Source organism: Panthera leo, chromosome C2, assembly GCF_018350215.1.
Source record: "Panthera leo isolate Ple1 chromosome C2, P.leo_Ple1_pat1.1, whole genome shotgun sequence".
In the NCBI taxonomy this organism is placed as follows: Eukaryota; Metazoa; Chordata; class Mammalia; order Carnivora; family Felidae; genus Panthera; species Panthera leo.
The window spans coordinates 122,499,112-122,516,165 of record NC_056687.1 but is presented as its reverse complement, the minus strand read 5'-3'; the positions used below and the strand labels follow the sequence as shown (position 1 = coordinate 122,516,165).

Genomic DNA, 17,054 nt, shown 5'->3' with positions numbered 1-17,054 from the left:
GGAAAAGCAATCACCTGGGTGTCTGTCTTATAAACTTGCTGTTTATGAGAGGTGTGGGCAGAGCATAGAGCCACGTGCCCAAGAGTTCTTATTGGTACTTTGTTTATCTTACTCTTATTATGCCTAGAATAATTATTATGGGTGCCTTCAATAAGCAGGCTAATGGCATTTGCCACCAGGCCTCATTGACCCACCCCGGCATCATCATCTGCCCCTACTGACTCCCTCCTCTTTGTGCTGTTTCGGCACCAAAGACAGGCAAGTTCCCCATGCCCACCCCTCTCCCACACACCTCCGTGTTCTCACCTTTACTCATGCTCTAGCTTCTGCCTGGAAGGTCCCTCTCCCTTCCCATGTGTGTTACTCTACCCCCTCCCGCTCTGCTCCCTAGTCTGGGCTGGCTCTCCTGCTCTGTAAGCCTCCAATAACATGCTTCCCTGTAATGTACATGTGGGCTAGCCCTCAGTGGCAGTTATCTGTTAATTAAGCCAGACCAGGGGCTCCATGAGGGCTCTACCATGGCTGATTTGCCTAAATGCCTGAGCCCAGCACAGTCCCTTCAGCACAGTGGGAATCCAGAGAAGTATAGACGCAAGATAGAACCTGTAATGCCGTCATGAAAGAACAATGAGAAAATAGCCACACCATGCCCCCTACCTAGTGTGAGGAACCAGCCAGCCACATGGGGCAGTAGGAGTAAGGATGACCTTAAGTGACCAGACAAGAAACTCACAAAAATCTCCAGAAACCTTGCAAAGGCCACTTGAAATACAGATACACATACACTATCATTAATGATGGGTCCTAAATGTATATTCATAGACTTTCAGATTTTGCCAGTGATCCATGAAACCATTGGGATTAACAAGCATTTAAAAATTAATCATATGAAATTATTTATAATAATGTATATCCAGTGAGAGCAAAAAGTATTTTTGGTATCACTAAAAAATTAGAAAATAATTATTTAAAATAATTCTCCCCTCTTTAGTAAATGCTTTTTAATTTCTATTTTCATAAATGTTTTATAATCCACAAAATATATTAGTCCACTTTATAAATAAATAACCATATTTAAATGATCTTGGTTCAGAAATTAAAAAAAAAAAAAGGCTGTAAAATCAAAAACACTTAGACTACTAGCCCAAAGATTATGAATTTATAAACCGTGGAATCAGAAAGTCATGGTTTCTGTACCAGCTTTTCCCCTACTATCTGTGTAAGCCTGGGCAGTCCACCCCACCCCTGAACCTTCCATCTCACCATTGGTGAAATAAGGATAATAACGGCACCCCCACTTAATATCTGTTAAGATTGTTTGCACAGTGCCTGATCCATAGCAAGCACTCCATAAATCCCACTTTTTTTTTTTAAGCCAGTATAGTTAACATACAGTGTTCTGTTAATTTCAGGTGTACAATACATTGATTCAGCAATTCTATACACTACTCAGTGCTCATCATAAGTGCACTCTAACCTCCTTCACCTATTTCACCCATCCCCCCTCGGATAACCATCAGTTTGTTCTCTACAGTTAAGGGTCTGGTATTTTGGTTTGTCTCTTTTCTTCTTTGTTCATTTGTTTCTTAAATTCCACGAGTGAAATCATACAGTATTTGTCTCTGACTTGCTGCACTTCAGGATCCATCCATGTTGTCATAAATGGCAAGATTTAATTCTTAGGTCGAATAATATTCCATAGTGTGTGTGTGTGTGTGTGTGTGTGTGTGTGTGTGTGTGTGTGTGTATATATACACACACACACACCACCTCTTCTTTATCCTTCCATGTAACAGTGGACACTTGGGTTGCTTCCGTAATTTGGCTATTGTAAATAATGCTTCAATAAAAGTAGGGGTGCGTATGTCTTTTCAAATTACTATTTATGTATTCTTTGTGTAAATACCCAATAGAATTACTAGATCGTATGGTAATTCTATTTTTAATATTTGAGGAACCTCTATACTGTTTTCCAGAGCGGCTGCACCAGTTTGCATTCCCACCAACAGTGTGCAAGGGTTCCTTTTCCTCCACATCCTTGCCAGCAGTTGTTTTTTCTTGTGTTTATTTTAGCCATTCTGAGAGATGTGAGGTGATGTATCATTGCAGTTTTTATTTGCATTTCCCTGATAATTAGTGGTGATGAGCATTTTTTCATGTGTCTAATGGGCCATCTGGATATCTTCTTTGGAAGAAATGTTTGCTCATGTCTTCTGTCCATTTTTCAATTGGATTATTTATTTTGGGGTATTGAGTTGTGTAAATTCTTTATATATTTTGGATACTAACCCTTTATCATTTGCAAATAACTTCTTCCATTCAGTGCGTTGTCTTTTAGTTTTGATGATTGCTTCTTTTGCTATGCAGAAGCTTATTTCCATGTAGTCCCAATAGTTCATTTTTGCTTTTGGTTTCCCTTGTTTCAGGAGACATACCTAGAAAAATGGTCCTATAGCCATTGTCAGAGAGATAACTTCCTGTGCTCTCTTCTAGGATTTTTATGGTTTCCAAGTTTTACAGTTAGGTCCTTAGTCCATTTTGATTTTATTTTTGTCTATGGTGTTGGAAAGTAGTCCACTGTCATTCTTTTGCATATAGCCATCCAGTTTTCCAAATACCATTTGTTGAAGAGACCATCATTTTCCCAAAGTATAGTCTTGCCTCCTTTGTCACAGATTAATTGACTTATATGCATGGGTTCATTTCTGGGCTTTCTATTCTGTTCCATTGATCTATGCATCTATTCTGTGCTAGTACCATACTGTTTTGATTACTACAGCTCTGTAGTATATCTCAAAATCTGGGATTGTGATACCTCCAGTTCTGTTCTTTTTTTTCAAGACTGCTTTGGCTATTTGGGGTCTTCTGTGATTTCATAAAAATTTTATGATTGTTCTGGTTCTAGTTCTGTTCTAATGCTGTTGGTATTTTGATAGAGATTGCATTAAATCTGTAGATTGCTGTAGGTAGTATAGTCATTTTAACATTTCTTCTTCCAATCCATGAGAATGGGATGTCTTTCCCTTTGTGTCATCTTCATTTCTTTCATCAGTGTTTTATAGTTTACAGAGTACAGGGCTTTCATCTCCTTGGTTAAATTTATTGCTAGGTAGTTTATTATTTTTGGTAGAACTTTAAATGGGATTATTTTCTTAATTTCTTTTTCTGCTGCTTAATTGTGAGTGTATAGAAATTTCTGTTTGTGGATTTTGTATCCTGAGACCTTACTCAATTCCTTTATCAATTCTAGTAGTCTTTTGGTGGAGTCTATAGGGTTTTTTAGATACAGTATAATGTCATCTGCAAACAGTGAAAGTTTTACTTCTTCTTTACCAATATGGATTCCTTTTATATCTTTTTGTTGTATGATTGCTGTGGCTAGGACTTCTTGTACTATGTTGGATAAAAGTGGTGAGAGTGGATATCCTTGTCTTCTTCCTGATCTTGGGGAAAAATCTCAGTTTTTCACCAACGAGTATGATGTTAGCTGTGGGTTTTTCATCTGTGGTCTTTATTATGTTGAGATATGTTCCCTCTAAACATACTTTGTGGAGGATTTTTATGATGAATGGAATTTTTACCTTGTCAAATGCTTTTTCTTCATCTATTGAAATGATCATATGTTTTTCATTTTTTCTCTTGTTGATGTGATGTGTCATGTTGATTGTTTTGCAAATATTGAACTACCCTTGCATCCTGGGAATAAAACCAATTTGATCATGGTAAGTGATTTCTTTAATGTTTTGTTGGATTCAGTTTGGTAATATTTTGTTAAGGATTTTTGCAACTATGTTCATCAGGGATATTGGCCTGTAGTTTTCCTTTTTGGTAGTATCTTTATCTGGTTTGGGTATCAGGGTAATGCTGTTCTCAGAATGAATTTGGATGCTTTCCTTCTTTAATTTTTTGGAAGTTTGAGAAGAATATGTATTAACTCTTCTTTAAATGTTTGGTATAATTCACTTGTGAAGCCATCTGGTACTGGACTCTTGTTTTTTGGAAAGTATCTGATTACTGACTCAATTGCACTACTAGTGATCAGTCTGTTCAAATTTTCTATTTCTTCCTGATTCCATTTGGGGAGATTATACGTTTACCCATTTCTTCTAGGTTGTCTAACTTGTTGGCATAGGATTTGTCATAATATTCTCTTATAAACCTTTGTATTTCTGTGGTGTTGGTTATTTCTCCTATTTCATTTCTGATTGTTAGTCCTCTTTTTTTCTTTTAATGAGTCCAGATAAAGGTTTATCAATTTTGTTCATCTTTTCAAAGAACCAGCTCCTGGTTTCACTGAGCTATCCTATTGCTTTTGCAGTTTCTATTTCATTTATTTCTGCTCTAATCTTTATTATTTCTTTGCTTCTACCGGTTTAGGGTTTTGTTTGTTGTTCTTTTTCTAGCTCCTTTAGGTGTAAGGTTGTTTGAGATTTTTCTTCCTGCTTGAGGTGAGCTTATGTTGCCATAAACTTCCCTTTTAGAACAGCTTTTGCTGCATCCCAAAGATTTTGGCCCATTATATTTTCATTTGTCTCTATGTATTTTTTTAAATTTCCTCTTGGATTTCTTGGTTGACCCTTTCATTGTTTACTAGCACATTCTAATAGCCTGTATGTATTTGTGTTCTTTCCAGGTTTTTTCTTGTGGTTGCTTTCTAGATTCATAGCATTGTGTTTGGAAAAGATGCATGGTATGATTTTGATCTTTATGAATTTATCGAGACTTTATGACTTAATATATACTCTGGAAAATGTTCCAGGTGTAATAGAAAATGTTTATTCTGTTTTAGGATGCACTGTTCCGAATAGATCTATTAGATCCATCTGGCCCAATGTGTCATTCAAAGCCACTGTTTCCTTGTTGATTTTCTGTTTGGATGATCTGTCATTTATGTAAGTGTGGTGTTAAAGTCCCCTACTATTATTTTATTATTCTCAACTAATTGTGCTCACTTCGGCAGCACATATACTAATATTATTCTCCACTAATTCCTTTATGTTTGTTATTAGCTGCTTTATGTATTTGGGTGCTCTCATGTTGGATGCATATTTACAATTGTTATATCTTCTTGTTGGATTGTCCCCTTTATGATTATATAGTGTCCTTTGTCTCTTGTTACAGTCTTTGTTTTAAAGTCTATTTTGTCTGAGAGAAGTACTGCTACCCCAGCTTGCTTTCCACTTCTATTTACATGATAAATGCTTTTCCATCCCTTCACTTGCAGTCGGCATGTTTCTCTAGGTCTGAAATGAGTCTTTTGTAGGCAGCATACAGATGGGTCTTGTTTTTATTTGTTTATCCATTCCATCACCCTGTGTCTTTTTTAGGAGCATTTAGTCCATTTACATTTAATGTAATTATTGGTAAATATGTACTCTCTGCCATTTTGTTACTTGTTTTATAGTTGTTTTTGTAGTTCTTCTCTGTTCTGTTCTTCTCTTGCTCTCTTCTCTCACGGTTGGTTGGCTTTTTTTAGTGATATGCTTGGATGCCATTCTCTTTATTTTTTACATATCTGTTCTGGTTTTTTTGATTTGTGGTTACCAGTAGGTTTGTATATAATATCTTCTGCATTTAGCAACCTGTATTAAGTTAATGGTCCCTTATGTTTGAACCCATTCTTGACTCCTCTCCACCCCACCCCACCCCCCATTTTAGGTACATGGTGTCATACTTTATACTCTTTTGTGAGTCCCTTGACTGATTTTTATAGATATTTTTTTACTGCGCTTGTGCTTCCTAAATTTCTTACTGCTACTTATGGTCTTTCCTTTTCACTCAGTGAATCCCCTTTCCCATTTCTTATAGTGCTGATTTAGTCACCATAAATTCATTTATGTTTTGTTTACCTGGGAAACTCTTTCTCTCCTTCTATTCTTAATGATAGCCTTGCTGGATAGGGTACTCTTGGTTGCAGGGTTTTTTTCCCCTTTAGGCACTTTGAATATATCATGCTACTCCCTTCTGGCTTGCAAACTCTCTGCTGAAAAATCAGCTGATAGCTTATGGGGCTTCTTTTGTTTTCTTTTTCTTCTTTTAAAAATTGTCACTACTTCTTGCCATTTTAATGATTGTATCTTGGTGTGGGCCTCCTTGGGTTGATTTTATTGGGGGCTCTCTGTGCCTTATGGATCTGTTTTTCCCCCCACATTTGGGAAGTTTTCAGGTATTATTTCTTTAAGCAAATTTTCTACCCCTTTTCTCTCTTCCCCTGGCATCCCTATAGTGTGAATGTTGTTGTGCTTGATGGTGTCACAGAATTCTCCAAGTCTCTTTTCTCTGTCTCTCCCTCTCCCCTGTTCAGGTTTATTGCTTTCCATCACTCTGTCCTCCAGGTTGCTGAGCTCTTCTCCTTCTTCTAGTCTACTATTCATTTCATCTAGTGTATTTTTATTTTCAGCTATTGAGTTCTTCATCTCTGATTGGTGATTTAGGTTTTCTCTTTGTTGAGGAACTCACTGGGTCCTTTACCCTTCACCAGTCCAGTGAGTATCTCTATGACTATAACTTTAAATTCTGTATCACAGATATTAATCTTCTCATTTTTGTTTAGGTCTCTCGCTGTGATTTAGTCCTGTTCTTTCATTTGGGACATATTCCTCTGTCTCATTTTGTCTAACCTTCTGTGTGTAAGCAATGTCAGCTACATGTACTGCTCTTGAAAGTAGTGGCCTTATGAAAAAGAGGTCCTATAGTGCCCTGCAGTGTCCCCTGTTGACTACAACCTGGCACTTCAGGAATGTCTCCAATGTGTGTTATGTGTGCTCTACTGTTGTGGATAAGCTTTTGCCTTCATCACAGTAGTATCGCACTGCAGGGTTCTTTCCCTGTATTGCCCTCTAAGTAGCTTTTGTTAGTGGATGGGGCCTGCAGTTAGATCAGATATCTTCCCCCAGCCTACTACTAGGGCTGTAGTCTGGCTGGTATGTGTGATTATCGTCCCCTTTTCCAAGGGCAGGAATCACTTTGGAGCAGTGCTAGTCCTTTTGGGGTTGCTTACACACTGCCAGGCTTGTGGCACTACTTTGGATGGGCTCCAGCCAAGGGCATTTTGGAGGGGGCCAGTCAGCAGAATTTGGGGCATGGCACTTGGTTTTAGCAAGGTTTATGTACATCTGCTATGGGAGGGGACATTTCTGTAGGTGAACCTGGGTGCAGTTGCACTGCTAGCAAGTTAGGTAGCATGTGTCGGTGCTGTGCTGGTTCCTGTAGGTGTCTGTGTATCTAGGCTGGAGAGCAGGGGAGGGAAATGGTACCCACCAGCTCCTTTGTTCCTAGAGCAGTCTCCAAATGACCTCTGCCCCTCTGCACACACTTTGAGAATAAAAACAAATCTCCCCTCAGTATACCCTGGGCATTTTTCAAACTGTTGCTTCTATATCTCCATGGCTGTTGTTCTGGTTCTGGAAGGAGAGGGACAGAGTTTCCTCTCACCCTTTGGCTCCCCCAGAGCCAAACCCACTAATTTTTAATGTTCTAGGGGTTAAGCCAATTTTCAGAACTCATGAAATTATACCCAACTGGTTTTCAAAGCCAAATGGTATGGGGATTAATCTTCTCTGTGTAGGTTCCCCATCCCTGGGGTGCCTGGCATGAGTGTCTGTGTTTTTCCCCTATCTGTACCCATGGCATCCCTCCTTCCCATGGACTCATTTAGCTCCTGAGTACATCTCTTCCCTTCCTATCCTCTTCCATGTGGCCTCTTCTCTACATTTAGTTTTGGAGTTTGTTGTGCCAGTCTTCAGATTATTTTCTGGGTTATTTACACTAATGTGGTGTTATCAAGGTATGTCCCTGGGACAAAGTGAGCTTAGGGTCCTCCTACCCTGCCATCTTCCCCAGAAGTCCCAATCATTTTTAAGTTAGGACTGCCAACCTGTCCAGCATTCAAATATTCAGACATCCCTTTCAGAAATTTGTGGTCATAAAATCAGGCAACGATGGTTAAAGTGACCAAAAGCTTGACAACTAACCAGTTTACTTAACCATTTGATTATATTAACAATGCTTCTCTCTTTGAACAATGTGTAGTGATATGCTCCATATGAGCCCCTGGGTTAGATACTGAGGAGTCATTCCTAAAAAACTAGTGCCTCTACCCTTGAAAAACCCAAGGTTTGTTGGGGGTCACAGACACATATACCATGACGCCATGGGGAAAGCTAGGGAAGCATGGTAGAAAGGCACTTACCTTTTGCTTATGAAGCACCTAACTAGATGCCAGACACGATCTTCAATCCTCTCAAGACCCTCACTCTCCTTACAGATGAGGAAAGAGAGAGGTAGGTAGTTTCTCTAACATTATAAGCATCTCTGTAGCAGAGCTGGTATTCACATATCTTTTGACTGTGATTTTCGTGTTTCTCACACAAATCCATGCCCTCCAACCTCAGGGTCTACCTGAGCGTTCATCTGAGCAGTGAAGATAGTGGTTGGGATAGCACAGCCTCTTCTCCTGACCCAGCCTGACCCTGGGGTGTAGTCGCAGAGGAGGAAGATGACATACAAGGCCTGCTGTCTGAGTTGTCCTCATGCTTGTGTTTCCCATGTGTCTGTCTTCCCTCAGCCCCCAAATCAGCAGTCTTAGAAGAAATGCTCCATAACCTAGATTTCTGTGACATTTTGGTACTTGGAGGGGACCTGGACCCGAGACAGGAATGCTTAGAGCTCAACCACAGTGAGCTCCATCAGCGACACCTGGATGCCACTAACTCCACCGCAGGTTATTCCATCTATGGTAAGGCTACACTTGGCCCCTTCACCTGGTGGTCTCCTTTCAGAGTGCCTTCATGCAAGAGTCATGACTGTGATGGCACTCTGGCACCTGTGGAATAGGGGTCATGCGGAGACTCTTGACCTCAGAGCATGGACTTATAGCCCCTCCTTCCACGAATTACTCCAGTATCTTGAGGACCTGGCCCACATCTCATTCCTGGGAACATCTACAGAAAGTAGGTGCATGCTTTATCTTATAATATTTGATCTCAGCAAATATTATAGCAGCATTTGACAGACTGAGGCCAAACATTCTGGTCAGAGACCAATGTATTTGGAAATCCTGTGGGTCAGTTTAATTGGCTCCTTAGAACTTCTGTGCCTGCTCATTGCCCTTAAGCCATCTCAAAATTCAGGAGATTCACAAGTCTCAGCAGCCACAGCCTGTATCCCCCATCTTCTGCCTTCTTATGACAGGTGTGGTCTCTTGGCACAGGTGTGGGCTCCATGAGCCGCTATGAGCAGGTGCTGCATCACATCCGCTACCGCAACTGGCATCCAGCTTCCCTGGAGTCCCGACGGTTTAGAATCAAGTGCTCAGAACTCAATGGACGTTATACTAGCAATGAGTTCAACCTCGAGGTGAGTGAGCCCTGCTATCATTAGGGAATTTCACGCCCACTTGTTCCTCATTTGTCTGGGCCCACCTGCCACTCTTGGTCAGCAGCACCTCTCCCTGCTCTTCCCAGGTCAGCATCCTCCATGAGGTCAGAATGTCAGACAAGGAGCACGTCAGCCACCTTATTGTGCAGCCTCCCTTCCTACAGTCTGTCCACCACCCCGAGTCCCGGAGTAGCATCCAGCGCAGTTCAGGTAGGTGGCCTTGGAGGAAGGACCTCAGGATACCAGGTAGTCACTGTGATTGAAGACCACCCACTAACAGGTATGGTGCAGGAGCTACAGGTACCCAGAAATGGGAAAGCTGGGAGCCCTACCTCTCAGATACTCACAGCCTCAGTAAGTGGCCAGTCAGGGAAAGAAGTTACACACAACATATCATAACAGAGTTTAGTAGAGAGTACTAGGGTAAAATCTTCCAAGTCTTTTAGGCCTCAGAGCCACATCCTGTGTGAAGCTTTCCATCACACATGCACACCATATTGGGGTCTCCCACCCTTATTTCTGTTCTAGTCTTGCCATTTATATTACTGTCTGGTGGGCCCTCCATCCTTATGAAATTCCACAGTCACCTGCCTGTCAGTGGATGCTGCTCTAGAGTCTGAGGGGGAAAGCCAGAGATAGAATTTACATCAGTTATTTCATTTACTTCCCACAATTACCCATTGTATAGATGAAGAAAATAAAGCCCAGACAGGGTAAGGAGCTGGTCCAGAGTTCTACAGCTGAGAAATGGTAGAGCAGATTTTAACCTACACATGGATGTTTCATTCACACGCCATCCCAAGACTGAGCTAGTCCTTCCATTCACCATGTCATGTGGATTCCTTCCTCGTTCCAGTGGTCCCAAGCATCGCCACAGTGGTCATCATCATCTCCGTGTGCATGCTGGTGTTTGTCGTGGCCATGGGCGTGTACCGGGTCCGGATCGCCCACCAGCACTTCACCCAGGAGACTGAGGCTGCCAAGGAGGCGGAGATGGATTGGGACGACTCTGCGCTCACTATCACAGTCAACCCCATGGAGGTGATCCTCATGCAGGGGCTGGGATCTTGGGGCAGGATGCTTCCCCTCCACCAGCTCCACCTTTCCTGTGCTGGAAGCCCTGCCCCACTGACCCTTCCCTTTTCTGAGCACCTCCAGGCCACGCAACCTGCATGGACCATACTTTCCTACCAGCTGCATTCACTGATTAAAAACGTGTGAATTGCTCCCTACAAACAGAACCAGACATTTCTTAAGACAAGCAGCCATGTGGTGTCTATCCCTTGCCTCCCCCATAGTATTTAACTCAGAGCTGACTAACACTTAAAAACTCAGTATTGAATTGTTGATTAACAGTGTAAATTAGATGGCTTTGCTCCATACTGCCTGCAGAGCTCATGTAAAGGTTCAGAACCGGTTAAAACAAAAATATAACATCAATACTTGCCATTCAGTGAGGCCCCATTATACCAGACACTGCATAAGGAGCTCTGTATATACCACCTCATTTAATCTTCACAGCCCTCTGTGAAGTAGGAGTCCTCATCCTCCCCAAGGTGGGAACCAACTCTGAGAGGAAAGTAAAAGTGCTCAAACTTATACAGCTGGTAATGGCATTGCCAATATTCAACTCAAGGTTGCCAGATCCTAACATTCATAACTTTCAGTTAGCCAGCAACCTCCAGCATCCACCCATGAGGGTCTAAGACCCCAGCTCTGGACATACAAATATCAAAGTACCTTTTGGTCTGCCAGTGGGCCCTGGGTGCTAGAGGCAGGAGCAGGGAGGCAGGGGAAGATCAGGAAAAGTCACCGAGAAATGAAGATTCTCCCAGTTTGGTCCTCAGGGTCCCCCTAAGTTGGCCTCATGCTCCAATTTCATAGCCAGAGTGCCAGTGCAGCTCAGCTTCTTCTAGCACAGGGTGTAGGTATAATGCTGAGTGCACCACTGTAGGAACACCAGCATCTCCCCCTCAGAGAGCGGAGCCTCAGATGTGGCAAATAAACCACTATGCCTAGGACAATCTGAGTACCAGGCAAGAGTGTTCTTACCGAGGGCTAACCTGCTGATTCCAATGGTCAGTGAAGCATGAGTAGGGAGATCCATTGAGGCTCAAGTATTCAGGAAAGATTTCCTGGAGGCGGTTAGCTTGAGAGAGGCCTTGAAGAATGGAGGCAGGGGGCAAAGTAGAAGGGAAGCCACTCCAGGGAGGGGACACAATCACACAACAGCAAACATCAACTCAAAACATAAATCCAAAACTAAGATTTTGCTAGAATCACCAAAAAGCTGGCCGGGAGGGTAGGGGGAATGGAACTGGAAAAGAGTGGGGTTGAGTCTGAGGACACAAGTCTCAGAAGGTGAGGGAAGGCGTGGAAAATGAGGACCATGGTCCTTCCCAAAGGAGTATTTCTGAGGGGCAGTACACCTGAGTCTTGGCTTAAAAGACGACCTGCTCCCAGAGAATATAATCTCACCTGGGAACAGGCCTTAAGCTTAAATGCCATTATCTCCTGGAAAATCAAACACTTAAGGCTTGGAAAGTTCCATATAGACAGGCTTCAGAAATGCCAGAAAGCAAACCTTGGCATAAAAGGCTCATTAAATGATGGAAGGGATGGGCTTCAATGTCTTGTGTTTAAAACACACAATTTACCTTGAGTGCAGATCTTAGAATTTGCTATTTCTTCGCTGTCCTTAGCCCTCCCATTTACCTTTCACCAGAGGACTGCCCATCCAGGAGGCAGATCTCCAGGCCCAAGGATTTAGCGTGAAGGGAAAGGAATTCAAGGGGCCCAAAATATTCCCTTAGTGGAGGGAGAAACGTCTAGATTCCAAAGCAGCTTTTGCTCAGCCCCTGATGAGCATATACCTTCTCTCCCTGACATCCAGAAACATGAAGAACCAGGGCATGGAGAAGAAGAGACTGAGGAGGAAGAGGAGGAAGAAGTAGAGGAAGACGTGAGCTCCAGCAGCAGTGACTCAGAGGACAGCGAAGAGGAAGAGGAGGAGGAAGGGATGGGCAGGGGCAGACATGGGCAGAGTGGAGCCAGGCAAGCCCAGCTGGAGTGGGATGACTCCGCCCTTCCCTACTAGCGCCCGGCTGTCTGCGCCCACCCACGTGTCCCTTTTGTAAGCCTCACCCCAGTGTACACCTAAGTCTATCACATGTCGCCTCTGATTTCTAGGACAGGTCTGGACAGGCCCTCCCCAGTGTCCTGGAAGCCACCCGTTATGCCTTGGGCACTCCCTATGTCCCAGCCCCAGGGTAGTTCCAAGAAGCCCAGGGTCATTAGTGGAGACTTCAAGGTGGACTTTGTCCTGTAGCCCTCACTTTTCCTGCCCTGGGCTCACCCAGCATCCTGCCGGCCAATCTGCAGAGTTCTGCCATTGCTTTTCTCTGCAGGGAAGAAAGTAAGCCTTTAGGTCACTCACCTCCCCCGGGTTCCCCATGGCCAGGGACCTTGGGTTCCAGCTCACTGTGCGTGTACCTGACCCAGTCTCCTCTTCCACACAGACCAGCAGGTTCTCTTTACCTGACTCTTCAGGTGGCTTCACACAGGCAAGGTGGTCAGACTTCACACAGAAGAGGTCTCAGTCCTTAACACTTTAAAGGAAAATCCTTGTTGAGGCAAAATTAAATGTATAGGGAAAGGTTCACACATAGGCAGGTGCACACCCACATGCATACATACACCCTCCCCAGTTTGGAGAACCTTTCCCCTTTATCCTTTTGGAGGCCACATAAAGCTTAGATGAAAAGTCCAAAACCAAGAATAGGTCCTTGACCACAGCAGGGCCTGAACCCCAGCCAAAGCTATCTGCAAACCTACCTGCCTTGGTGCCCTGCTGGGGGCTGCCACCACAGGACATTGCAGAAACCAGGGAGCATGCCACAGAGACACTGCCCCAGGCGACAGCATGACAAGCCTGCAGCCAGGGACCAGAAGGAAAGGCTGATGAGATGAGCAGCTAGGCGTCATGGTGGGCACAGATCTGGGGGACAGGGGTGAATGCCGTCTCCTGAGCCAGAGGTTAAGAAGGCTCTCAGCATCTAGTCTTAGGGTCCCTCATCACCCGTCTCACACTGTTTTTCCTCTTAAAAAAATATACTCCTCTTGGATGTATTAGGACAAGCATGAACTGAGCTGGATCTAAAATGAAAAGTTTGGAGATCTGAATGCTAGGAATTAGAAGCATATCTGTGATAGTAACAGCCGCTGCTTTATTCTCATAAAAGGAGCAACACTTTGGGTGGAGGGAAAATAGATCTGAAAACCAAATTTCTTTCTTCTTATTTTAATAAGAAAATCTTTTCCACCTCCATCCTAATGTGGACACCTCATGACGAGAACTGTTGCTATAGTAACTCATCTGTGCTCTTTTGTGACCAAGAGAATAGCAGGCAAGAAACAGGGCCATTCTAGGACTTCCACGAGACTCTGAGACCATCTTTGTTTTGAATGTCTCTGGCTTTGTCCTCAGTATGTACAATCTGTCCCCATCCTCCCGCAGTCCCTACCCCATCCCATATTGGCATAGGCACAGAGCTGGCCCCTAGTCACAATGGCATTCAGGTTCAAAAGAAGAGAATCTGTTCATTTTATTCACCATGTCACCAAAACAGAGCATAAGGGGGACCATCATCAGTGTCTTCCACCCAGTGAGGATCCGTGATAGGCCTTTGCAAAATTCTGATTCAAGAAAACTACCTTAAGTGGCTTTTTCCACCACTGAAAGTGGTTTTTGCAGATCTGTTCCCTCCTTTGAGCCTCACAATAATTATATCAGGGAGTTGGGATATCTATTATCAGGAACATTTCCCTTACGAGTAAACTGAGGTTCAGAGATTGAACATCTTGTTCAGAGTCATTCAGAGGCATAGACAAGACTAGACTCCCACCTTCCACTCTTGGTCCAGTGCCCACCACCCTGCTTCTACTTATATTCATACTTATGCAGCTAACAGGCATTGCTGAGGACCTACTGTGTGCTAAGCACTCATCCAGCAATGATGGGAAATGATAAAGCTGAGTGAGATGAGCTCCTCCCCCTCAGAGACATAAAAGTTGCAAAGGAGAAACAAATAGGCATAGAAATTATACAAGAGACCGACATAGAGTGGGGAGACAAGTCACAGGAAGAAGAGGAACACAATCACAAGTGCTCTTGTTTTTTCCTTCTTAGGGAAAAATGAAGGGAGAAGTTTGGAATTTTATATTCATTGAATGGAAATAGACACATTTGTGAATTCTCCCAACCAAAAAAAAAAAAAAAAAAACCCTTTTCTATCAGGCTGTCTGCACGTCTACAAGGAGAAAATAGGTAACGCTGCTTAGCCCTCCCAATTCCCTTAAAAAATTCTCCCGTTGGGCATTTAGGAGCTAACAGAATTCTCCCAAAATTATGGCAGTAAAAGCCAAATTTATGGTTTAAAACTAACTTTTGTTATTCATAAGATAATTTGTTTTTACTGTTTCAAGTTTTTATATAAATTCTAGGTAGTTAGCATTTAGTGTAATATTAGCTTCAGGAGAATTTAGTGATTCATCACTTACATACCACATCCAGTGCTCATCACAACAAATTCTTTTTAATTGGATTTCCATTTAAAACATTAAGCCTGGTTTTCATAAGAGCACCTTGCTCAGTATGTTCAGATTGGTTGGGGTGGGAAGGTGTTCCTCATGCCCTGTGGCTGTCTCCAATTTCTGCATCACTTACTCAGGGTTGAGTGAGCTATTTGGGGCATACATCAGGGAGGGTATGGGAGAAGCAGGTCAAAGTGGCATTTGGCTAGGGTAGCAGAGTTCAATCTTCTGTGACTAGATTGACAGAGGGCAACAAGGGGAACAACACATCAGGACCCTCTCCATCAGCTCCTATTGTAGGAGGTCACACTGCATGTCAGCTCCACAAGTGAGACACTTGATGCTGCTAGGTCAACGGATGTTTATCACATCCCATGCCCCACTCATCACCATGGATGAGAACAAGGAGGAGTGGTTATATAAAAGGAGCAAAAGCATCAGGTGGTATTCAGGTGAGTGGCAAGTAATGTCACTTGCCCTCTACCAGATATTCTAATTATGAGTGAAAAATGTCACTAATCAGCCCAGCATTTTCCAGACTCCATATGCTGGTATCAGGGAACCAGAACTCCCAGATGGCCCAGACACCATGCAGCCTGGCATCTAAACAGCAGCAGCAGCAGCAGATGCAGGCTCAGACCCCAGAGGAACAGCTGACCAATCTGGCCACAGGCCAGACCATTGTTTATCTTGCCAAGAGGATGACCAGATTCTGTTCTCTGGAGCTGGAAAATAGGCTAAAACCTCTCAAGTGATTCAGGTGACAGGGAGGAAGAGGAGGTTGAAATGGAAAAAGCCAGTATAGACTGAGTTGCCTCAATGGAGTAAAGGAATCAACCAGTTGGTCACCTGTCTTAAAGAATACTGAAAGTATATTCTAGTAAGTTAATCAAATCCTTTAAGTCTGACCAAGGCCCAAATTTATGTAGATAACAAAAATGTGATTTTAGTGGGATCTTAGTTCATTACCACTTTCTTGAATGTTCTCCATCATCCTATCGAGCAAAGTTTAGACCACACATCTATGCAGGTAACAAGAGCTGTACCTTGTGGACATGGACCCTCCAGGGAGAGGGCTCCTGGTGGGAAGCAATGTCCTCCGTGCCTGTACATACAGCAGATATCAGCAAACTCTATCTGTAAAGAGCCAGATAGTAAATATTTTGTACTTTGCAAGGCCATATTGTCTCTGCTGCAAGTATTCAACTCTTCCACCATAACATGAAACAAGCCACAGACAATACATAAACCAGTGGATATGGTATGTTCCAAAGAAAATTATTTATGAATACTAAAAAAGCAGACCATTTGAATTCATATTTTTACATATCATGAAATTTTATTACTTTTTTTTTTTTTTACTTTCAACCTTTTAAAAATTGAAAAACTCTTCTGAGCCCATGGGCCATACAAAACCCAGCAGCCAGCCAGATGTGGTCTGCGGGCTTTAACTTACACACCTTTACCATACGTTCATGAAAAGCAGTCCTCCATTTGCCAAGGAAAAGAAAATTGCTATCTTAGACCCTTCTTTCAACTACCCAGGGGCCTTTGCCTCCAAAATGAACAGCAACTCCATAGCCCTTAATTAAGCGGTTTTAAATGCCCATGTCCCAGGGAAGAAATGACAACAACCAAAAAACAAAACAAAACAAAAACAAAAAACACCTGTTACTGGTGGAATTGACCCAAACACAGGCAATCATTCATCATTCATCGAGAACTCCAAGCTCTGGGTCCAGGAACTGACTGACCACTGAGCACTAACCCCCCAGAGCTCAGGGTCAACTCTCAGGAGCAGCACCTTCCCTACACGACTCAGCCCGTAATGATTTCTAAGCAGGAGTGTTCATTATCTCAGACTGATTTCCATTTTAGCCCTGCTCATGCCATTGCTCTAAAAATGATCCTAAAGACTGTTGACTGAATCAATAGCAACATAATCAGTAGAAAGCCCTACCCAGCACATTTCAAAATTAGCAGTCTACTTGGCTCTATGATTCAATATTAGCAAGAGGAAGAAAAGGGGACTTTTTAACCATACTCTCATTGAAATTAACCAAATCAGTTTTACAAAAAAATTG

General features: G+C 42.8%; 1 protein-coding gene and 1 long non-coding RNA gene across 3 annotated transcripts in view; one reads left to right on the top strand and one right to left on the bottom strand.

Annotated features, from left to right (window-relative positions):
• The window catches only part of CLSTN2 (calsyntenin 2), a 398,548-nt gene extending 385,722 nt beyond the window's left edge, over positions 1 to 12,826 (top strand). Inside the window, exons 13-17 of one of the 2 annotated variants that reach the window (XM_042954752.1) lie at positions 8,567 to 8,737; positions 9,212 to 9,357; positions 9,465 to 9,588; positions 10,235 to 10,419; positions 12,272 to 12,826. In XM_042954752.1, coding sequence (XP_042810686.1) covers positions 8,567 to 8,737; positions 9,212 to 9,357; positions 9,465 to 9,588; positions 10,235 to 10,419; positions 12,272 to 12,475 — 830 coding nt within the window. In that variant the 3' untranslated portion in view covers positions 12,476 to 12,826. Of the gene's footprint in view, positions 1 to 8,566; positions 8,738 to 9,211; positions 9,358 to 9,464; positions 9,589 to 10,234; positions 10,661 to 12,271 lie in introns of those variants that run through there. The other variant, XM_042954751.1, reaches the window with a different exon arrangement.
• Positions 10,832 to 16,101, bottom strand: LOC122229535. Its single transcript, XR_006207028.1, has 3 exons — positions 16,017 to 16,101; positions 12,815 to 13,309; positions 10,832 to 10,947 (listed from the first exon to the last, which is right to left on the bottom strand). It is a non-coding gene; the product is annotated as an uncharacterized LOC122229535 (long non-coding RNA).
• Between the last annotated feature and the right edge of the window lie 953 nt (positions 16,102 to 17,054).